This window comes from Muscardinus avellanarius, assembly GCF_963383645.1.
Source record: "Muscardinus avellanarius genome assembly, chromosome: 14".
NCBI lineage: Eukaryota > Metazoa > Chordata > Mammalia > Rodentia > Gliridae > Muscardinus > Muscardinus avellanarius.
This window is the reverse complement of record NC_137800.1, coordinates 51996121-52020874: the sequence shown is the minus strand read 5'-3', so window position 1 is coordinate 52020874 and position 24754 is coordinate 51996121. Positions and strand designations below refer to the sequence as shown.

At 40.9% G+C, this 24754-nt stretch overlaps 2 protein-coding genes across 2 annotated transcripts in view; one reads left to right on the top strand and one right to left on the bottom strand.

Annotated features, from left to right (window-relative positions):
* FUT10 (fucosyltransferase 10) overlaps nt 1-22160 on the top strand; it is a gene marked incomplete at its 3' end in the record, with an annotated part of 108282 nt that extends 86122 nt beyond the window's left edge. Inside the window, exons 3-4 of the mRNA XM_080710580.1 lie at nt 689-1524; nt 21927-22160. Of these exons, the coding sequence (XP_080566706.1) occupies nt 689-1524; nt 21927-22160 (1070 nt within the window). The remainder of the gene's footprint in view (nt 1-688; nt 1525-21926) is intronic.
* Nucleotides 13627-14010, bottom strand: LOC308273533 (ras-related protein R-Ras2-like; the record flags this gene model as incomplete). Its single annotated transcript, XM_080710709.1, has 1 exon — nt 13627-14010. One exon carries the CDS (start codon nt 14008-14010, stop codon nt 13627-13629), a length of 384 nt encoding a protein of 127 aa, XP_080566835.1.
* Nucleotides 22161-24754: the final 2594 nt, after the last annotated feature.

The following is a 24754-nucleotide window of genomic DNA, read 5'->3' as shown; positions in this document are numbered from 1 at the left end:
CGTCCTTTTGCTAGATTATCCTGTCTTTGAGCAGTTTGGGGGGGGTAAAAGCCTAATAAATGTATGTCAGTCACTTAACATTGATATGTGATGTGCTTCTTTAAAAAAAAATTTGGTTCTGGTGATGAAATCCAGGAACATTCTACCTCCAACCTACACCCCCAGTGCTTTTATTTTGAAACAGTCTCGCTAAGTTGCTGAGGCTGGAATCAAAACTGTTATCTTCCTGTCTCAGCCCTCCATGTACTGAGATTACAGTATGCCTCATCATACTTGGCACATGCTTCTTTTTAAAAAAATTTTATTATTTTATTTATTTATTTTTGTAGCACTGGGGATTGAACCCAGGAGCATTCTACCTCTGAGCTATACTCCAGACTTAATTTTTATTTATTTTTTATTTATTTATTTTATTTTTTGGTGGTACTGGGGTTTCTGGAAGCCCTTCTACCTCCGGGCTACACTCCCAGACCTATTTTATATTTTTATTTGGAAACAGGGTCTCTTAAGCCAATGCGTCTGGCTTCGAACCTGCACGATCCTCCTGTTTCTGCCTCCCAAGAGCGGGGAATACAAGCGTGTACCACCATACCTGGCTACATGCTTCTTATTTATAGTGTCAGACTCCTGTAATCTTAACCAAAATTCTTTTGGATATACTAATTACTATTTTATTTTATTTTCCTAGGGACTGACTTTAACATAGAGAGCTTACCTCTGCCTCGGAAAAGCCACCATGACTGGGCCCTGTTTCACGAAGAGTCCCCAAAGAACAATTATAAGCTCTTCCATAAACCGGTCATCACCTTGTTCAACTACACTGCCACATTTAGCAGGTATTCCCACCTGCCACTAACCACGCAATACTTGGAGGGCGTGGAAGTCCTGAAGTCACTCCAATACCTAGTTCCTTTGCAAACCAAAAACAACCTGCGAAGACGCCTTGCTCCGCTCGTGTATGTGCAGTCAGACTGTGACCCACCATCAGACAGGGACAGCTATGTTCGCGAGCTGATGACTTACATCAAGGTGGACTCCTATGGGGACTGTTTAAAAAACAAGGAGCTCCCCCAGCAACTGAGAAGCCCAGCTGCGATGGATGCTGCTGGCTTTTATAGCATTCTCGCACAATATAAATTCATCCTTGCCTTTGAGAATGCAGTCTGTGACGACTATATCACTGAGAAGTTGTGGAGGCCGCTGGCCCTGGGGGTTGTTCCCGTGTATTATGGGTCCCCCAGTGTCACAGACTGGCTCCCGAGCAACAGAAGTGCTATCCTTGTCTCAGAGTTTTCTCACCCCAGAGAGCTGGCTCGCTACCTCAGAAGACTGGATCACGATGACAGGTCATATGAGGCCTTCATAGAATGGAAGCTGAAGGGTGAAATCTCCAACCAGCGCCTGCTGACAGCTCTCAAGGACCGCAAGTGGGGAGTGCAGGATGTCTACCAGGACAATTACATCGATGCATTTGAGTGTATGGTATGCGGCAATGTGTGGGGTAACATGAGGCTCCAGCAAAAGGTAAGCGAGGTCTGGGAGTGGCGCCTGCCAGGCCACATGTGCCCGGCCCTCAATTTGCTGGATCCTTCCCTGGCTGTAGCTGTCCGGTGCCTCTGTTCTTCACTCCTAGCAGAGAGTCTGGGTGCTAGAAGGTTCATTACTATCTTTGGCGACTATAATGACATTTACAAGTCATATTTTTTTCTTTTTTAATGGTACTGGGGATTGAACTTAGGGGGATTCTACCTCTGTGCTACACTCCTGGCCTACTTTAGTTTTTGTATTGAAACAGAGTCATGCTGGATAACTCAGTCTTGCTACTTTGCTGAAGCTGTTCTTGAACCTACATTGCTCCTATCTCAGCCTCTCAACTTCTGAAGTCATGTCTTTATTAAAAAAAAAAAAAAACGTCATTTACTTCCCCTGAAGCTCTCAATTCTCATTTTTCATTTCTTCTGAAGGATCTGTGCTACAGGTATTAGGCAGTGATGTAGGGGCTGCAGAGAAGGAAAGAAGTCTCAAAAAAATAAAATTGAGTTCTGCATATCATCCCCGCAGTCTGTCCATTACCTTCTCCATCGATACTGGGACAAAGGAGTATGGTGACTTCTGCCAGACCCTTTCTGTCTTACACTGTAATCTGCCATCTTGAAACTTATTTTCTTTTCACCATACACAGTTACTTCACAACCCCTATTCTTGCTTTTTCTCATTCTGGTACGTATTTATACTTATTAATATAGGTTCAGTATCCCTTTTCTCAAATGCTTGGGATCAGAAGTATTTCATATTTTTGAATTTTGCAGATTTTGAAATATTTGCATAGACTTTGGCAGTTGAAACATCCCTAATCTAGAAGTCCCAAATCTAAAAGGCTCCAAAGCATGAAGCTTTTTGAACACTGATGTGAAATTCAAAAGTTTCAGATTTTGGAGCATTTCAGATTTGGGGTTCTGGAGTTAAGGATATTCAGCCTGTATGTAGAGACTATTCAAATAAGGATGAGGGTAATCCTCAAAAAACTTTTCTTTCTCATATTATTATAATTTTCTTAGTAATGTCTTCAAATCTTAAGATTGCACTTGACATGTGTTTGCTTACCTTTTTTTATAATTTGAATGGTCCTACTTTGTACATAACTGAATTTTGTAAAATGAAATATGTTGAAAGAAACAGAAAAAAATTATTTTTTTTTGTGGTACTGGGGATGAAACCCAGGGGCATTGTACCTACAAGCTATGCCTCCAGTCCTATTTTTTTAGCCTATTTATTTATTTATTTATTTATATTTATTTACTTATTTTGGTGGTACTGGGGTTCCTGGAAACTCTTCTACCTCCGGGTTACACTCCCATACATATTTTTATACTTTTTTTTTATTTGGAAACAGGGTCTCTTAAGCCAGCACATGTGGCTAGCTTCGAACCTGAGCAATCCTGTGTCTCCACCTCCCAAGCGTGGGGATTATAAGTGTGCACCACCACGCCTGGCTTATCCTTTTTATTTTTTGAAATAGTGTCTCACTGAGTTGTGAAGGGCTTCAGATATTTGAGGTTAGGCAAATTGAAAATATTTGAAATGTTATTTCTATAATTTTAATAATTATGAAAAGTTAAATTATTTTATCTGGTTTTTATGCTAAATTTTAACTCAGAATCACTTATTATATGCTGAGCATCTTGGTCAGCAGCAGGAACACTAGATATTACATCATTCTCAGAGTGCATCCTGCTTCTGATGACTTTCTTGATGATGTAATTTATAGGGCCAGATTACAGGAAAGAATAAAATACCAATGATCACACACATACACATGCATACACACATGTGTGCGCACACACACAGAGCAACAAAAATGCATGAGAGAGTAAACACACATTAATTGTCCATACTATACCAATTATTTTTTCTTAAAATATATGGAGGCAGAAAACACAGTTTCTGAAAATGATAATTTTTCTGGAATATCTTTCAAGATCCTTTTAATCCTCACAGATTATATTCATCAGAAATTCCAAGAAATGTGCAGACATACAGGGCCAAGTCATACCATCTTCCTGTTTTCTAATAGCTTCTTCTCAATGGGCACTTACTGGTGATAATTAATATCAGAGGTTTATTGGAGCAGTGTTCATTTAAAGAAATTCATTTATTTATTTGTGGTATTGAATCCAAGGGTGCTCTACTGGGGATTGAACCCAGAGGATGGGGATACTATTTTGAACCCCCAGTAATCATGTCAGCTCAGGTCCTATATCCAGCTCTTAAAAATCTGAGCATTTTGTTTACTTTTCAAATGAATAGTTTCATAGCAGCAGTTCCTTCAGCCAGTGGCTCTAATCTTAGAACTGATTTGGTCTTTGAAACATAGCAAGGGACTTGAATTTCCACTGTGGCAGCTATTATTATTTTCTTTTTTTGCAGCATCTCCCTGTTATACAATCTGAACAGAAATGCCAAAACCCCTGCAGGGTGGGGCAACTTCCAGCCTGGCTTTGGTATAGTAGTAAACTTTCTCCTTGCCTCTGATGGTCAGGTGCTGATATCTGCAATACCACTTGGAATTGCTGTGATTTTAGGGACTTTGGTTCCATAGGAGCACCCATAAGTGTCCTCTTGGCCATCTCTGGGAAGATAATCACGTGATGAGTAATAATCATATTACATGGTGAAGAAAGCTGTTTGAGGTTTTCTTTTCTTTCCCCTAAGCTTTTTGACCATCCTTTTCAACAGTTTGCCAAGGAAGCAACCTCATGTCATTAACCTCATGTCTAGGGTTCAAGGAGCCATTCAACAAGTCATTAAAACACGCTTTAGGTGTTCTGCCAGAGCATTGAATTTTATATCATAGGTGTGTCCCAACAGGTCCATAAAGTCTCTCTCATTAACCTCACACTCCTTTTATCCTGGTCCAAACCCCTCCAGGTATACCTCACATGTACCTCCCCATTCCTTGCTAGGAATTTCTAGCAAGATCTTTCAGGGGCTTTTTTTGGTATATAAGCTGTACTTTTTTTCACTCATGTATAAAGAGGTGATATCCTTATTTATGTTGTTCTTTACCACCAGGATTGGAGATTTTATTGTTGTCAGGTGAATTAATGCCTTTTAGAGCCACTCCTAGAGCAAGCTGCCTTAACCTGAGTTCCACAGAAAACAGAAATGCAAGCAGAGATACATGTGCTTTTATTAGGGAAGACAGTCATGGAGGGGAGGAGAGAGGCAGAGGAGAATGAAACAGTGAAGGAAGGAGGCAAGTAGATGGATGTGACTGAACTGAATACTTTTAAATGCGATGACCGGTTCATCTTTTCAACTCTTCCCCTGAGAAGCATATGCCACATCTCAGAACCATTCCTTCAGGGCACAGAAAGGGAGTGATTTTACCCATGGCTCTCATATCTCTAAAGTAAAATATTTGTCCCACTGGGTTTAATTCCCCTTACTTCTGCGTAGCACATGTGTAATGTGGTTGCTTAGAAGATGTGCATAGTAATGTTGCCAGTTAAATAATAAGGCAGGAAAGAAATCTCATGAAAAGAAGTGAAATGTGCCTATTGAATGAACTATGGAAAATGGAGTTCAGGAGTTCAGGAGGGAGGTAAAAACACCAACCAGGTTATCAAAAACTGCTGCTTTATTCGGGCCTTCTGGGGAGCCAGCGGGCCATGGGGAAAGGGACCAATGAGCCTTGTGTCTGGAGAGTCGCGCGTAGTCCTGATTGGCTGGCTGAATCACACATGGTGGGGTGGAAGTATCTTTTTTTTTTTTTTTTTTTTTTTTTTTGGTGGGACTGGGGTTCCTGGAAGCCCTTCTACCTCCGGGCTACACTTTTATGCTTTTTATTTGGAAACAGGGTCTCTTAAGCCAGCGCGGCTGGCTTTGAACCTGCACAATCCTCCTGTCTCCGCCTCCCAAGCATGGGGATTACAAGCATGCGCCACCACGCCCAGCAGTATCTGTGTTTTAAGCTAGGGCTTTGGGGGTTGGGGATAAGGGTGGGAACATTGATTGTCTTGTGACATCCGAACCTTGCAATGCCTGAAGTTTGCCTCATGATGCCTGGGATCTTGTGGCACCTGGATTCTCCCGATATCTCCATTTCTGGCTTCCAGAGTTCCACCTCCTGTCCTCGCTGTGGGGTCTTGTGAGGGTGGGACCCAACCTATCATCCTGGCCTTTTGGTGATAATGGACAGAGACCAAGTTTATAACTACTTCCTGCAGTCAGAGGACATCATAGAGGGCCCTTTGGCTGGGAGAGGTCGAGACCTTTGGAAGTGGTCAGGTGGGAGTATGGCCTCAGCAGGAGTTGGAGGTTACCCTGGACAGCATGGTAATGTGTGTTTGAATAGAATTTAACAGATGAGGAGCTATTAAAAGAAAACGCAAATCATGAGAGCAGGTCCCAGGAAAGGCAGGAGCCCAACAGCTATTGGCCCCTGCCTGGAAGAGAAGGAGTTCAATGGCTGCTGGCCTTTGGACCCCTTCCAGATATGAGGTAGATTGTCACCAGATTTATTAATATAATAGCAGCATTTTTCCTGAGAAAGAGACATACACCCCCCTTTTTAGCAGTTTTCTTCATTAAACCAGAATCATTAAAGCAGCATTTTCCCTGAGAGAGACACATGCCACTCTTTTCAGTTTGGTGGCGTATAGTATGGGTCAGTCTTGTCAAATGGAAAACATCCTATTGGGTCAGGAGCATTAAAGAGTTTAATACTTACAGCTGTCTGGCATCTGGAGAGGGAGAGCACCATACTATGTAAACAAGAAGATCTGCTGAAATAAAAATATTAAAGAGAATTATGTCAAGAAAGACGGAGTTTAGTGGATCCCAACAGTGTACAGAGAATTTGTCATGAGGCTGTTGTAACAGAGCCCTTTTTAGCCTAGTAAGGTGATGCCAGTTGGGGTACCTCAGCAGTTTGGCTGAAGTAGGTGTGGTGAGGATCACTATAAAAGGCCCAGTCCACTGTGGTTGGAGATGTTTTGATTGAAGTGATTTGAGGAGGACTTGATCCCCTGGCTTAAGGGCCTTGACTGCAGGTGTGGAGCTGCTTCTTTTTAGTTCCAGGTTGAAGAAGATATTGGTCAGCATGTTTCCTAATAAGGTGCCAGAGAAAAGACAAATAAGGGAGATAGGAAGCCAAAGGAGGGGGGGTTCAAAGGGAGAGTGTGATTAAGCCAAAAAGGGCGGCCATACAGCAATTCAAAGGGGCTCATGAAGGTGGGGCTTCAAGGGGTGGCCCTCACACAGGGCAAAACCAGTGGTAGCAGTTCAGGCCATGATACCTGCAGCTCCAGAGAGAGTTCTGTTAGATGGTTTTTAAGAATCCCATTCATTTTTTCTAACTTTCCTGATGACTGCAGTCAATATGGGATGTGGAGCTTCCAATAAATGCCAAGGGCTTGTGCCACCTGTTGAGTAATCTTAGAAATAAAAGCTGGTCTATTATCAGACTGTAAGGAATTAGGGACTCCAAACCAAGGTATAATGTCTGAGCATAGAACATTGGCCACCATGCTGGCTATCTCATCCTTGGAGGGAAAAGTCTCTACCCAACTTGTTAGGGTATTGATCATGGTAAGAAGATATTTTAGTTTTTTGTGAGACAGCATATGGGTGAAGTCAATCTGCCAGTCCTGTCCTGGCAAGTGTCCCCTCATTTGATGGGTAGGAAAGGAGGGATGAAGGCCTCCCTGGGAAGAAACAATAGCACAAGTAGAACAGGAGGCACAGACCTTACTAATCAGCTGCTGCAGGAGAGGAGAATAAAACAAGGGGCTTAGGAAATGCTTAAGCGCTGTAGGTCCCACATGTAGGGAATTATGTATTAGGCTAATGACCTTTTTGGCCTGAGCCTCAGGTAGAGAAATCTTATCCTGCATCATGAGCCATCTATCCCCTGTGCTGGATGCCCCAAATTTGATCAGGTGTTTCTGCTCAGCCAGTTGTAATTAGGCACCATTGAGGGGAGAGTTAAAAAATAATACAGAGGCCAGTGGGCTTGGTTGAGAGTTGTTGTTTTCAACTGTCTTGCTGTATAATCAGCTTTATTGTTTCCTTTGGCCACTAAGGAGGATTCAGCCTGGTGGCCCCAACAGTGGATGATAGCCAGCTCAGATGGTAAAGAGAGGGAGTCTAGGAGCTTCTTAATTAAGGTGTCATTAACAGTTGGTGAGCCCTTGGTGGAGAGAAATTCCTGCTTTCCAAATTGAGGCATTGCAGTGTGCTATTAAAAAGAATATTTAGTGCCAGGCTGGTGATGCATGCTTGTAATTCCAGTACTTGGGAGGCAGAGACAGAAGGATCATGCAGGTTCGAAGCCAGCCTCAGCTACTTAGTGAGGCTCTTAGCAACTTAGTGAGGTCCTGTTTTCAAATAAAATATAAAAAAATAGGTCTGGGAGTGTCCCCAGAGGTAGAAGGCCCCTGGGTTCCATCCCCAGTACCACAAGAAAAAAAAAAAAAGAATATTTAAAATTGGTATATATGTTTAACTACTTTTTTTTTTTTTTTGGCCAGGTTTAGAGCTCGAGATAGTGCAATCAGTTCAGCCTTTTGTGAGGTAGTACCATCCGGTAGCCTGGCAGCCTCAATGACTTGAGTTAAGGTGACCATTGAGTGAGTAGGCTGCCATTTTCTTACCTCTAGCCTCAGGAACTAAACTGCCATCAACAAAATAAGTAACATCAGGATTAAGAAGGGGACTGTCCTGAAGGTCCACCCGAGGTATAGCTAAGGCTTGAATTATATCTACACAAGAGTGAAAATCATTAGGTGAATATGAATCATGGTCTCTCACCCCTACCATTATGGGCTGACTGATAATCCCAGTGGGGATCCTCAGAAGGAACCACAGCTGCTCCCATAGGGAGCAGTTGGTTAAATGAGCCTAGTTGGCCCGCTCCCAGACAGCCTTTACGATATGATTACATTCACCCAGAGTTAAGGCAGAAGTTAAAATAACATGAAGAAAATGCCATGTTAGATCGTATGCTTGTACAATGCATTGGAATTCTTTAATGAAACTGGATGGGTTGGCAGAATAAGAACCCAGTTTTTTTTTTTTTTTTTTTTCAATTGGAGCAAGGTCAGGGTGGGAAAAAGGAACATGGACATGTACTATACCTTCTGCACTGGCCACTTCATGGAGCAGGGCCATAATAGTTTGGGGGGGGGGGTCCCTGGAGTAGGTATTGTGACCTACAAGGGAAGGCGAGGAGGAGGTAAGGGTTGGTCCCTTAAGGGAGAACAGTGAGGGGGAAAGGAGTGGGTTAGAGTGGGAGGCTACCCTGGAATAGAATGGTGGCCATGGTGGTGAGGAGAGATCTTGTGGATCAGGGTCCTCAGAAAAGGTGCCTGCAACCCAGCTGGGTCAGATTCTGGCATCCATGGGTCGTCACAAAATGGTGACCATGCCTGTGCCTCAGCAAAATTGCAGGTTGGCATGGGTGACTTTGAGTTAGCCTGTAACACAGGCTAGCAGGCATGCGAGTAGCAGGCATGGCGGTAGCAGGCATGCGAGTTCCATGCATGCTGCGGGGGGTGAGAAAGACCACTAGGTGGTGTCTGTATGCTACCACATGGTGACCAAGATGGTGACTGCGACTGGCAGGAATCCCCAGCCAGCATGATGGGCAGTAGAGCAGAGGGGATTGGGAAGGGAAATTTGGGAACGCATACCAAAAAATGCTTTTACATAAATGACTTCCAACCATTTACTGAACTGTTTACAATAGTTGCTGAGATCGGTCAAGACCTTAAAATCTAAACTGCCACTATCAGGCCACCGCAACCCATTATCTAACTCATAATTAGGCCAAACTTTTGTGCAATAGAAAATTAACTGTTCTGGACATAAGTCCCCTGCCAAACCTAGACTTTGGAGATTAGCGTAAAGATGACCCAGTGGGGACTAGGAATCTATTTTGAAGGTTTGGCTCCCCATAATTGGTTCTCGGGCGAGAATAAACAATAGGACACAGGTGTCCCCAATAATCCTGTTTAACATTTGGGAACAGGGTTCTCAAGCCGAAGACCCAGTTGTCACCTGTCTTAATGAATAAGTCGTCCCAGTGGACCAGAAGACAAGGGTCCACAAGTGCTTGGTTTAAGTCCCAGTGGACCGGTAGGACCCAAGTCTGAAGGCAGAAAGCCAGAACCTGCTTATCAAGGGAGAGGGAGCTTACCTAGTGCCAAAGCGCCTAGTGGTTGGCTGTGGCCGAGGGCAGGGGTTCAGGCAGCGACAGGAGTGCTGAGCTGGAATGGCGGTAGCAGGCATGCGAGTTCCATGCATGCTGCGGGGCGTGAGCAGCTATAGGGCATACATGGCAGGTGGCGTGGCTGGTTCCTGCTGCATCTGTATGGAGCCTGCAAGTGGTGGCAGTGGAGCAGGCGCTGGTGGCCCCATAGGCGGAGGTTTGCATTTCTGCTGCAGGCAGAGGTTTTGGTGGCGGGAATGAAGCCTGCACACTGTAGTGGCAGCAGCAGGCAGATCCACACCTGCAAGCTGAGTGCCAGTGCAGGACCTTGCGATTGAGCAGCTGGCATGTCAGAGTGTCCGGGGCTCAAAAAGAGAGAGAGAGAAAAAAAAAGGAAAAAATACAAAGAAATAATTGTCCCAGGTTTTGGTACCAAATGAATGAACCAAATGAATGAAAATGGAGTTCGGGAGTTCAGGAGGGAGGTAAAAACACCAACCAGGTTATCAAAGACCACTCCTTTATTCGGACCTGGCACCCTCCGGGGAGTTAGGCCGTGGGGGAAGGGACCTATGGGCCATGCATCTGGAGAAACACGAGTAGACCTGATTGGCCTGATTGGCTGGTTGAGTCACACATGGCAGGGCGGAAGTACCTGTGTTTTAAGCGGAGGCATTGGGGGTGGTGTTAAGTGTGGGAAAGCAGATTCTCTTGTGACATCTGAAGCCTCGTGATGCCTGGAGTCTGCCTTGCGATGCCTGGGAACTTGCGGCACCTAGATTCTTGTGATATCTCTGCTTCTGGCTTATGGGGTTCTGCCTCCTATCTCCACTGCAGGGTCACGTAAGGGGGGACCTGACCTATCACCTTTAGCTGGTGCCATGCACAACTACATAAGAGCCAGATAAGACTGAAAGGTTCAGGTGCACAGCAGGTGTCTGCTAGAGTATGTGCCCTTACAAATCAATGTGCCTATTTTGTCTGGATCCTTGGGACCATACACCTGACTTTTGCTGGGACAGAGGAGCATCAGTTTCCTATTTGTGAAGAGGGATCATTTGTGGGTTCGGTTGCTTCTTACAAAAATGACAAGCAACTTTTGTTTTTAGTTTTATCTTTATACACATGTCCAGAGATTTCTTTATGACACCAAATTCCAGAATACCTCGAATACTTTGTATACAGCATTGCTTTTCTGCCTTCTTACTGTTTTGTAGAATTTATCTTTTTCAAATCTATAAGTGATTTGTCACCCATTTATTAACTGTGTCCTTTTTAAAGTTTTGTTGTTATGTTCTCCATCATTTTATTTTTCCTTGTGAACCCATGCCATAACAGGAAACTCCTTACTGTCATTTTGTAAGGTTTTAAGAGAGGATGAAATTAAAATGTGTGCTTATTCAACTGCTTTTTAAAATTAGTAAGTTAGAGATTCATTTATTGAATAAATTTATTGAAAAACATTTTTATTGAGAACATGTTCTATTACTGGCATTATTTTGCTAGACAAATGCCAAACAGTAAAAGACCTGGTCCCTGCCATAGGGCTTTCAATTTAAATAAACATTACTAAATAACCACAGAAATAAATTTTAATGGCACTATGAAGGGATGGTTCTCTGCTGGAAGATATGAATACTTCTTGTAAAGAGTCTACAAGAATTGACCAAAAGGCCATCCTAATCATTGGCAGGCAGATAGCAATCAGGGCACAATACTCAGGACTCTAGCTTTGACAGTGATTCCATTAACCACCAACCAAAGAGTTCCCATTAACCACCAACCAAAGATGAACTCTAGGAACACAAGATGCACTTAGGTGTATTTTCATTTAAAAATTTTTTGATATGGTATATCTGTGGGTACTAATTCACCACCAGAAGTGACAGCCTTACATAATTAAGTGGATACTTGCCAGGAGAGAATGAGTTACTTACATGTCTTCTTTGAACTTTTATCTAGTATTTATTAAATATAAAACTTATGCTTTCTATATGATAATTGTGTTATTAAAAATCATCTAGTAGAGTCGGGTGTGGTGGCACACACTGGAGGATTGCAGTTTGCGGACAGCCTCAGCTACTTAGTGAGGCCCTCTGCAACTCAGTGAGACCCAGTTTCAAAATAAAGAATAAAAAAATAGGGCAGCGGTGTAGCTCAGAGGTCCAATCTCCAGACCCGCAAAAAAAAAAAAAAAAAAAATCATCCAGTAGATATATCTTGACTCAAAATATTTCTTTTAAATATTTAGCATAATGTTTTGAGTACTTTGAGTACTTTGTATGATTTTTTTTTTGTAGTTAGAGTGAAAAATAAGGTATGAAAATGGGAAGATTTTAAGAAAAAATTGAATATGCCATGATTTAGCCGGGCGTGGTGGAGACAAGGGGATTGCACAGGTTTGAAGCCAGCTGTGCTGGCTTAAGAGACCCTGTTTCCAAATAAAAATATAAAATAGGTATGGGAGTGTAGCCCGGAGGTAGAAGGGCTTCAAGGAACCCCAGTACCGCCAATTTAGATTTTTCTTTTTTTTTTTCTTTTTTTTTCTTGTGATAACAGATCAACTTTAATTCCAGCACCTGAAGCTACCCAGTATATACCCTATAAACGTCACAGGACTGTTGTACACATTCAATAAAGTGACAGCTGTGCAATACCACTCAGTATGTCAAAATCAGTAATCAAGTTTTGAATTGTTTAAACACAATCCACAGAATTAAAACAAAATCAGAAGCCATCCACATTTACACTAATTGTCAATTTAACATTTTACACTTAATACTTGAAAAACAGTATCTAGCAAGGGATATTAAGAGTGATATCAGAGTCTCATCCTGTTGCATTCTATTGGGAAGATTTCTTGAGTAGAGATATGGCTGGCCAAAGGTTTAGACAACCAAGACCAGGCCAGCAAGGAAAATTTTGTCAGTTAAAAGTGAACAGTGAGAGTTAAATACTCATCTTTACATATACACAAGGCATGCTGTGAAAGCATATTTGTTTACAAACATATAAAAATACTTGTTACCTAGTTTGATAAGAAAATAATGTATAAAAGTATATAGCAAAAACATTAATCATCTCTTGACTCTGAAAAGATCAATTCCATATTTTATATTACATCAAACAAAAACAGTTTTAGTTTTTGAATTCCAGAAATACTTGAAAAGGAAGACAGACACAAATTATTCATTCTTACCCTTAGCATGGCTGTGAAAAGAGTTAAATTAAGAAACCAAGTACACATTGAAATGCCTAAGATCAGAATGAGTTCAAATATTTGGCCACATGGAATACTATCATCTTCAAGAGGAGAAGTAATAACAAAGGCTTGATAAGCAGTTTTAATCCATAAATACAATAGGCATTTTGGTATTTTGGCCACTGGAAAACAAAAGCTATAGCATCAAGAAAGGTCTGAGATGTCTCATTTTTGTAGATTCCATTCAGTGTATTTAAGGTTAACTACAGTTGACATCAAAAATTTTAAAGATAGGCAAAAATTAAAAAAAATTCCCTATGTTTCTATTTAGAGTAACAATAGACAACATGATTCCAGAAGTTAAAAATTATTTTGCAATTTATGACTTCAGCTTGGCAAACAGCTTTAGTTCCAAAACTGATTCATCTCTATTAAAATGTAAGCCCTTAAAAAAAGAATGTCTGTGTATGTAGACATATATTTTAAAGGAATCAGACAAATCTCTGAAAGCAGCCTTAGTGTTTCCTTTAAATTGGTCTGGAAAGGAGCATTGTATCAGCTTCACTGAAAGGATTAGCCGGCTTCTTGGTCTAAGGCTAAAACGGTGATCATTTGTCTAAGGCCTGAAAGGTACCAACATGATGTAAACCATGAAGAGAAGGAGAAGATGAGGGCTTTTCCTGGCAGTCGGGAGCTAACACTCCAGGGATCCTTAGAAAATGACACAGTGGCAGCCTTTCTTGTCTTTTTCTTTCCGAGTTGGTTCTGGTGAAGGAGGACATTCTTGCTCTTGAAATTTCCTTATAACCCGGACAAGTTCATGGAAAGCTTGATCTACATTCATCCTAATCTTTGCTGATGCTTCCATGTATGTTACCTTAAGTTGCTGTGCTAACTGCTGCCCTTCTTCCTGTGTTACCTGTCTTTGATGATCCAAGTCTGCCTTATTTCCAATTAAAATCACTGGAAATTCATCACGATCCTTCACTCTGAGAATCTGTCTTTGAAACTTAAAGATTTCTTCAAAACTGCCTCTATCTGTGACTGAAAAGACCAACAGGAAGCCCTCACCAGTCCTCATATACTGCTCTCTCATGGCTCCAAACTCTTCTTGTCCGGCTGTATCTAAAATATATAGCCGGGCTGTTCTGTCATCTATCACACACTGCTTTGTGTAGGAATCTTCAATGGTTGGATCATAATCTGTTACAAAATAGGACTGGATGAACTGGATGGTGAGCGCCGGCTTGCCCACACCGCCCCCGCCGACCACCACTAGCCGGTACTTCTGGCTGGAGCCTTCCCGCCAGCCGGCCGCGGCGGCCATCCGGCCGCCGCAGGGGCAGGCGGGCGCAGAGGCGCGGAGGCGCGGGGCGGGCGATGGCACGGCGGCCGCGGCTCCGGATCCTCCGCAGCGCCTGGCGAACGCTGCCTCCTAGATTTTTCTATTTATATTTAAACAAAACAAAGCAAATAGTTTCTCTTAATTTTAATAAAATTTACTTTCTAACTGGAGTTGCCTGAAGTAATTTCTCATTGCTTTTTATGTTTTAGGTAGAATGTGTGAGGAAACAATTCCAAGTAGGAGATTATTGATTGTCTAATGTTTTTCTTTTTAAAAAACTTTTGTTGCTTCACCTTCTTGAAGTAGTGGTCTTAAAAATCATATTATCAGAGTTGAAGGTAGTTAAAAGGTCACCTGATTCCACCTCCTTCCATTGCTGAAACCTAGCGCGCTTATTTGACCCTTGTTTTGTGTAGTATCTCTCTGCTGAAAATCCTTCTGCCTTGTACATTATATATTTTTAAAAATGCTTAAAGTTTCTGCCTGATGGAGTCAACATTTGAACCATTTCTGAGTCTGGTTCTGTTGATTGTCTTATCTCTTGATAGTTTTTTCCCCTCTTTTTAAAATGTCTCATGATTTTTTTTGTGATTGCTGGATATCATGTACAGAAGAACAGAGATAGAGATAAATAACATTTGGGTATAGAAAAGAGCACATCTTTTCTATCAAGTTGTGTGGATAGGGTTGACTCAGTCTGGTCAGGAGTTGAGCTAGACTTGAATTTTGTGTTATTTCTTATCTTTTGTGCTCATTAGCTTCCAATTTTTTTTTCAAAAATAATATTTGCATAGCAGTGAATCTCTGTTTTACCTTCTGCCTTGAGCAGGGTCTGGGGTGCTGAGAGTTTTTTTCTCAGCATTGACTCTCCACCTTCAGCTTTTAGTAATTTTAAGTGCTTATGCAGCAGATGAAGTCTTGATGATCTTGCTCCTTCTACTGTGGTAACTCCCATTGCTGGTCACCAAGTGAACGCATGCTGGTGGTGTGATGGGTTCTTGCTGCCTCATCATCTCCTAGAAGGCTCTGAATCCTTGGATCTGGGGGGATGAAGCTTTTCCGGTGTTCCAGCTTCTCCTTACAATGACAGCCAAACACTGCCTTGTGCTTGTGGTTGGATTATATTGGAGGATCTCACCAGTGGTAGGTGACCTCTCACCAGTGGTAGGTATCATTGTAGGATCCTAGGCCCATAATAATTGTTAGCTTTTCTTCAATTCTGAGACAGATGAATTTGCTTGACTTTCTTAGAAATAATAGATTTTTTCCTTTGGATCTGGGGACAGAATGATTTCCTATTTCCCTGGTGTAAGGCTTTTTCTTTTTATGAGGGAAGGGCCTGAGAGGTTGGAGAGACTTCTTGAATGCTCCCAGTGGAACCTAATCACTATGCCCTGCACCACATCCTCCTCCAAGGAGGAGGCCTTTTCCAGTCTCCTGCTCTGCCCCCATCTTCCTTCTTGGCATTTAATTACTGGCCATGGAAAAGAATTTTTGAGTGAGCTTGAACTCTCCTTTTGCAACTGGGTGTCTCAGCTGTTTCAAACTGATATGCTAGCCCATACTTCATCTTTAAGAATTTGTTTAATAATTTTTTGTTGTTGGTACTGGGAATTGAACACAAGACCATTTTGTCTCTGAGCTACATCCCCAGTCCTATTTTATTTTTTTAAATTTTGAAACAAGGTTTTGCTAAGTATGTTGACCTCAAATCTGTGATCCTCTAGTTTTAGCCTCTGAAGTATTGCGATTAGAGGTGTGTACTACCACACATGGCTTTGTTAAAATTTTAGCTGATTTCTTGTTACTTGTTTGTATGGAGGCCACCTCTTTCTTTTGTGTTCTGCCAAAGATTTGAAACAGATGAGATATCAATCCCTCTTTGGAATTGCCTGTCCCTCTGGAATTCTGTTCCCTGATAGGCTTAAGAAAAGTTAAGAATCGAGGATTATCCACCCCCCCCATTATTGAAATAAGAGCTATATTTTCTTTGAAAGCAAATTTAAAATATCTTACTTTAGAAATATTTTATTCTTCTACCTAAGACCTAAGCTGGAAAGGAATTCTGAAATAGTTATTTCTCAAAATGCTGTAACACACCTCCATCAGGTCATACTGAAATATTCCTGGCAGCACCTGAGACTGAAGACAGTCCAGTTTGAAAGATTCTTTCCTCTATGATGTCACCTTCAGATGGCACTTTATCTTTCATTGTTAAACAGCACGCAAGGAAGTAGACTGTTATTACTGGCTGTCTCATGTAGATAGTTATGCAGGGCCAGGGTTGAGAAGGTCATTGAAGGTTATATAATCAGTACAACTACTAGCTGACTGGTGTTTCAAATATGGTGAATAAGTCATCTGCTAATTCATGTGAGAACAAACCCAGTGCTGAGTATTTTATTATTTTTAAGGGCAGCCATATTCATTCTTTTACAGTTTTGACAGTTACGTTGTGCTTTATATTGAATCTATGCTTCGTCTTCCACAGTCAATTCTTAGCTTCCTGTTTCTGATTCATTAGTTTAGCAGAATAGTGCCTGACATTTGTATCTACCAGTTAGTGAGGATGAGCAATACCCTCTCTAAAGCTGTTTTGCTAGGGACCACCTCCTTACCGGATGCCATTCTGACTGTGTTAGTAGCCCCAATTTGAACCTGCCTCTAGTCCTTTGAACTCTGTGTTGCTGTTGAAACTTTCCAGGTTTTAAGTCTGAGCACTTCCTTATGGTCTAGAATTTGGGTTTGCTTCCTGATTCTCTGTGCTCAGTGATGTCTTGGTAAAGAGTTCTTACTCTAGTTCCAACCCTTGGAATCCAAACTCAATGATCCTTGGTCAGTAATGTAATTCTTAAGGAAAGGAAGGATTTGGGAAGGCTTATGCTTTATGTTCTACCAAACAAGTTAATTAAAACCTCCACTTATAAACCCTTCTGATGCTTGAGGACAAACTTTATGTACGTACAGAGAGTCATCTCATCTTCAGGCTAAGCACCCTCGCATCATCTCATGAAATATTGCTAAGGGTCTTCCTAAGTTGCTGAGATCGGCTTACACTTGCAGTCTCCATCTCAGATAATCATTACTGGGATTATAGGTGTGTACCACTGTGCCTGGTTTTTAAATAATATGTTTATATAATTTTTATATTCAATGATTGTATGATTTGACTATATAACCTAATCAAAGATGAACCATGTAGCATGCTATGATTTTTTCCTTTCATCTGTAGAACTGTTGTTTTCTTATGACTTTATTTCTTCTTATTTGATTGTTTTTCTATGTACTTCTCACTAATTCAATCTTTGCTGATTTGGCTCCATAGAAGACACTGAAATATACCAGGCACCCAGGTCATTGCATCACATGGAAGAGATCTCTTCGAGAACCTGGTTTTTTTTTTTTTTTTTTTTTTTTTTGCTTGGTGTGGGGTGTCCACTTGAGATCTCCTATCCCAACATTTTGAGAGTTTCTTTTTTTCCCCTCCTCTTGTTTTTTTATTTTATTTTTTGTGGGTCTGGGGATGGAACCCAGGGGCATTTGACCTCCGAGCGACACCCCCTGCCCTATTTTTTATTCTTTAGTTTGAAACCAGATCTCACTGAGTTGCAAAGGGCCTAAGTAGCTGAGGCTGGCAGTAGCCCCACCTCCATCACAGCCACCACTTTCTCCTTTCTTTCATCTATTCAATTTTATATATGCCTTTTTGGTTAAAACTGCAAATCTTTAAATTCTCTGTTTTTCCTTTTACTCTCAAAATTTGATGTACAATTTGCTGAATGTGGACATCATTATCCATAATGCAGTTTGGATGCTTTGCTGTTTTGAGATGTCCTCTACCAGCTTAATCAGTCCATTATCTTTAAATTAGGTATCACACAAAGTTTTAGGACATGGGCAAAATGCCAGAATGTAACGTGTGAACTCCACTCCATTTTCCTATGGAGTCCTCTTTGTCCTCTGAAATCTCCCAAGCACAGTCTACCTTCCACCTTTCTAGCCATATCTTGGCTCTTCCAGCTTTCTTTTGCATTCCAGTTCCAAAGATCTTGGTAAACAAGATCTTGGTCACTGCTGTGACCCAATAAGCCTGACCACACAACTTAGAGGAAAGAAGTTTTTCTTGTTCACAGTATTTAGAAACTTAGAAGTTTATTTTATGTGAGGCTGGGTGTGCAGAGCTCAGGGCCTGCCAGTGGCAGGAAGCAGAGAGAGGAAGCATGCAAAGCCTCCTTTATCACATCCTTGAGGCTGGAAGCAGATAGTGAGCAAGAGAAGAGCACTATATATAATCCCCAGGATCACACCCCCAGAGACTGTTTCCTTTGCCACCAAGCCCCATTTCCAGTATTGCTAACTGGTTTCTGTGAGGTTTGGTGGGGCATTCTAAATCCAAACCACTACAGGAAAGATATTTTGAGGGTATGCAAATATCCTTTTTCGCCTTCAAGTTTAACTCACTAGCGTTAACATTAGTCAATAAATCAGACCATTGCTTTTTAACTTCCAGTATTACCATCAAGAAATGCAAAGCTTCCTGATCCTTGAATTGATCTTTTCTTACCCAGGGTGGTTATAAAATTTCTTCCTTTGTTCTGTGTTCTGAGATTTCATAAAAATATACTTGGCAAGACATTTTTTATATGCATCATGCTGAGCCATCATGGACCCTTCCTATCTGAATTTGAGTTTGTTAATTTTGGAAACAGTTTTGGAATTGTTTTCTTGGGAGTTTCTCTCCTTCACTGTCTATTTTCTGGAACTCTTAATATTTGCATATTGGACCTCCAGAACTGCTCATCTAATATTGAATCAATCCTGGGGCCTAATATTCAAATGTTCTTTTCTTTTACTTTATAAAATATTTCTCACCTATATTATTTAACACTTCTATCAATTGCTTCATTTTAGCTATTGTCTCCAATCTTTTTTTTTTTTTTTGTGTGTGTGTGTGTGGTACTGTGGTTCCTGGAAACCCTTCTTCCTCTGGGATACACTCCCAGACCTATTTTTATATTTTTATTTGGAAACAGGGTCTCTTAAGCCAGCCAGGCTAGCTTCGAACCTGCGTGATCCTCCTGTCTCCGCCTCCCAAGCACAGGGATTACAAGTGTGCGCCACCATGCCCGGCTATTGTCTCCAATCTTTAATATTAAAAAGTTCTTCAGAAATTTATTTATTTTGGTATTGATTCTTTTTTACTGTTATTTTTATCTCTTGAGAATGTTATACATTTTTTGAAGTTGTATAATTTTTCCCTTTGCCTTTTGTTTTTTAAAGGTAAATTTTCTTGGATGTTTTGTACTGTTGGGTGGTTTGATTGGGAGTTCTGAGTATGAGTGGGGCACATTGACTTCAATTTAGGATTAGTTGGCTATGATACTTGCTCAGGGTAATCTGAATTCTGTCTTTCTGGACACACCACATTCTTTTTTTGTGTGTGTGGTGGTGGTGTTCCTGGAAGCCCTTCTACCGCAGGGCAACACTCCCAGACCTATTTTTATATTTTTGGAAACAGGGTCTCTTAAGCCAGCAAGGCTGGCTCCGAACCAGTGGGATCCTCCTGTCTCCGCCTCCCAAGTGCGGGGATTACAAGCATGCACCACCATGCCCGGTGACACACCACATTCTTAAGAGGAGAGTCCTTCATTTTCCTGCCTAGATCCGGAATCCCTGGCTGTCTCATTGTGGGAATGGATTGAAAGAAGAGGGAAAGAGAGTGACAGCACTCAGCACTCGTGCTTATTGAACACTTCTGTGCTCAGTACCATACTGGTGCTCCAGACTTTGACTCCTGTTCTCCGGATCAGAAATCTTCATTTTACCTCACCAGAGAATAAACCTCTATGTAGTCTTTTGCCAGGCAAAGGAGAAGGCAGCATCCAGCCATCAGAAGTAAAGGAAGAGACCTGGGAATCTGACTGTTCCTTAAACAAACCTTCCATGAATTCTTTCATATTTATTGTCCCTCTCCCACTTCTAGGGGTATCTGTTGTTCTTTGTTCTTTAGGGTTCTGCTTCTTAGCTCACAATTTTGCTACCTTAGGAATTTCCACTAGTCCACGGATTCATTCTAGTGTTCAACATTTTATTACTTTTCTTCTTTCGTTCATTTTCTCAATTCTTAAAGGTTAATACCTTTTGAGGATAATCCTCTTACTCTTATTTTCATAGTGTTTCATAACATATAAAATTAGATGTGTATGTCAATTTGCTATTCTAGAATTTATCTCTCTTGCCTTCTTTCCTTTCTTCATTTTTTCATCCCTCCCTTCATCTTGCCTTTCCTTTCTCTCTTAGAAGACAGTTAGATGGCCAAATCTTGAACTTGTAGGCCATTTTAAGGACTTGGACTTAACATGAACTCTAAAGCTATGCTGAGTCTAGTCCATCTTGATACTATTGGATCAAGGATGGAATCAGAATTACTAATCAGAAAAGTATGCAAATAAACCAGGAGAGAGCATGAACATTTTGACTCTTGAGAGGTACTCTGCAAAGTCAGCTTTTATTTTTGTTCAGTAGAAAAAAAAATTGAGTGTAATGTAAATAAATACAAGAGATTAGCTGTATCAGTGACAACATGAATAGATATAAAAATGCTGGTTGGTAAAAAGTAGCAAAAAGAATAATATGTATGATAACATAAAAGTCAATTAAAATTTAGTGATCAAATCTGGGCATGGTGGCATACACTTGCAATCCCATTATTTGGGAGGCTGAAATAGGAAGATTACAGGTTCAAAGTCAGCCTCTGCAATTTAGCAGGGCCCTCTGCAGTTTAGTGAAACCTTGTTTCAGAAGAAAAGATAAAATAGGGCTGGGAGTATAACTCAGAGATAGAATGCCCTTGAGTTCGCTCCCCAGAAACACACACACACACACACACACACACACACACACACACACACACCATGAGAACATATTTTATAAAAAAAGATATTGAGCCGGGCATGGTGGCACACGCTTGTAATCCCAGCATTCAGGAGGCTGAGACTGGAGGATCGCAGTTTGCGGACAGCCTCAGCTATTTAATGAGGCCCTCTGCAACTCAGTGAGACCCAGTTTCAAAATAAAGAATAAAAATAGGGCAGGGGCTGTAGCTCAGAGGTCGAATGCCCCTGGGTTCCATCCCCAGACCTGAAAAAAAAAAAAAAAAAAAAAGAACTATATTACTATATTAAAACATTAAAAGGTCTTCCTCTGAGGAGGAGAATAGTGCCAGCAGGATACAGGATAAAATGAAATGTACAAATGAGGCAATAAACAACAAGAGAGACAGGAAAGTTTTAGAATCTGGACAAAACTGGGTTCAGTCTTAGGTATACAAAGGTTTGTTTGGACAATTTCTATAACTCTTGGAACCCTAATTCTCACTTTTGTAAAATAAGGTACAAGGACTTATTCAATTTGCACATCATAAAAATTAAATGAGACAATCTGTGCAACTGCCTAGTAGAGTGTCTAACACACAGAATTGTCTCTAAAGCTGTTACTTTATTTCTACTTCACCTCTTGAACAGTGTAACTATTGAGATTCTATTAAGGGAAAATAATTTGCTTTGGGGAAATTGTGTATTGAGTTGTATTGTGATGAGTTGCGAATGTGAGAATTGTGATTCCTTATCATATATTCTAAATTCTTTTTCTCCTTTTTCTAAATGCAGGGTTTACCACCCAAGAGATGGAAGGCAGACATCTCTCACCTGAGTTGCCCAGAGCCTTCAACATTTGCATTCTCATCTCCGACTTCTCAGGCTTGGCGTTGGAGCCCTTTGCGAGAGATGTGGATACCCAGTTTCCAGCAGTCTAAGAAAGAAGCCCAGGCATTGAAATGGCTGGTCGATAGAAATAAAAATTTTTCAGCTGAAGAGTTTTGGGCTCTTGTATTCAAGGACTGATTTAAAGGATCAGAGTGACACAGACTAGACCCTTTATGAGATACACTTTCTAGAATGCCTTAATATTTGACTGGGATAATAATTACTTGCTGCAGTTCTCATAATGAGCCCTTTCATGTAACAGATATGAATTACTTTTAGAGGTTATCACTATATTTTTATACTAAAAAAAGTAAATATTTATGTGGACACCAATCATCTTCAGCTTACATGTTTTGACCCATTCCTTGCTGCTTTTTGGAGACAATCGACCTAGGGTAGAGCAGGTATTTTCCTTGCTGCAATGGAGGCATAGTGTCTAGCTATGAATTTCTGTTACTTGCTCCATCATGCATGTCTTAAACTATCAGCAACTTCTTAGTATTTGGCAAGGTCAGTGTCTTGATGCTGAGTGTCGACATGAAGTGCATTAGAACCTGAAAATGAGAGATTCCATGTTGTTTCAGGGATGTACGTGAGTAAGAAAAGTGTGTCAGGCTAACACGCCATCTACTCTTTAAGTCAAAGGACACATGCAGGCCACATCTACAATCTATGTTTTATTCATTTCATCTTCCCCTCCAAGGTGGCTGTCTTGAAGAGATGTAACTTCTCCCCATGTGCTTTAATCAGTGAGGTGGATCCAGGCATTCATTATACTGCAGAGCAGAATAATAAGTGTCTGACTTGGGATAGATGGCCTGAATGTTTTACTCAGTGTGAAAATAGAAGTGAACACCTGGCACTCCAGGTATATTGAAGCAGATTTGTCTTTGAGATGACATATGCATAGCCTGTACTGCTGGGCAGCCCAGGCATTTGTTTTATGAGCATTTCCTGGTTTCTGATCCTGTCATAGAGAAAGGTCAGCTGGTCTTGTCCGGATGTCTATTGGAGGTTCATGAAAGGTCAGGGGAAGCAACACTGGCCTTTATTCCATGAAATGGTGGGAGGCTTCAAAAAGAAATGATGGAGCTGTCCTTTCAAATTGTTTTCTGTGCAGCATTCTTTAACTGTTTATCAGAATTTAAGAAGTTTAAATTTGTAGTTGTTTTTACTGATATAGTAACACCCAGAGTGACTGTGTGTTGTTCTAGTGAAGTGTGCCTTGCTTTGGAGGAAGGAGCATACTTATTGGGTAGTACTGGGGACAGAGAGACTTTATTTCTCTGCCATTTTATCATATAATATCAAAGTAGTAATGGTTGAATGGGGGATTTTCTGTTAAATACCAGTTTTAAATTGTATACTGGATTAAGTGAGGTTTTTTTTGAGATGACATGTCCCCAGCAAGGTATCATAGTAACTTCAGTTATCCTCCATAAATGCCTTAAGCAACTCCCTAGTGCTCATGCACAGCATGAGCTCTTGAACCTCAACATTTCATGTTGTGAGGTTCACATCTTGAACCTCAACATTTCATGCAATCCATCCAAGTTCCCTATAAAGAACCTAGATACAATTCTAAGCTTTGCTGAAGTCTGTGTGCCTAAATGAAATAAAACCATTGAGTACTCAATGTAATGTAAGAGTTTTGTGAGTGAAAGAGAGAATTCCATGGACCTGAAAATATGGGAATTCCATGGGTCTAATGTATTTCAAAGAAAATAAATTTGGAGTTTTATTGGGTGTGAGTACCTGAAGATTTTTGCTAAATCTTCTGATTTAGCACATCCTGCTTCTGCAGCAGGGTTCTCCTTCATGAGATAATACCTTCTTGTCTCTGGAAATCACTATTATAGAATAAGAAGTGTGTCCATATCTCTCCTTCACATCCCATCATAGCAGGATTTTTTTTTTAATTTTTTTTGGTGGTAGTACTAGGGGTGGAAACCAGGGACTTTCTACCTCTGGGCAATACTCCCAGGGTCTCACTAAGTTGCTGGGAGCCTCACTAAATAGCTAAGGCTGGCTTTGAACCTGTACGATCCTCCTGTCTCAGCCTCCTAAGCACAGGGATTACAAGCATGTGCCACCACACCCAGCTCATAGCAGGATGTTTATCTTCAAATGTGAGTTACACTCTTCAAATGCCTTAGTACATTTTGCTACTGTGGATCCTATCATGCCACACCTTCCTCTTTTCTTCACTGTCTCCATTATGTAGAATGTGATTAAGAAAGTGACCTGCTTCATAGGACTGTCATGAAGAATGCCTCATGGCTGTGAAAAGTTTGTACAATGTATCCTTCTGTTTATTGCTCCAGTACATTTCATTTGGATTGTTCTCTTGAACAGATTTTCTAAGCAATATGACAAGGAGGACAAAAACCTTTTCACTAATAGTAGAGACAATGATCACTAATGCTCATCAATAGATCATATAACCAATAAACTATTTCAGACCTGAATGCAGACTGACTTATTTGTTGCTATTAAGGGCTAGTTTCTAGTAACTGGAATATCCATCATGATCATTTTTATTGTTAGCAACAGATTGGATGCATGTGTTTTATCATGGACTACTTAGAAATAAAAGACTGAAAAAATGAGTGTTGTTCTTATAGTCACAAATTTTACATTACATGTAGGAGAACAAGATCAGTATCTACAGAACACTATGAACCCAAGGGTAGTACAGACCTAAACTTAAAATGCCCAGTGTAAAATTATAC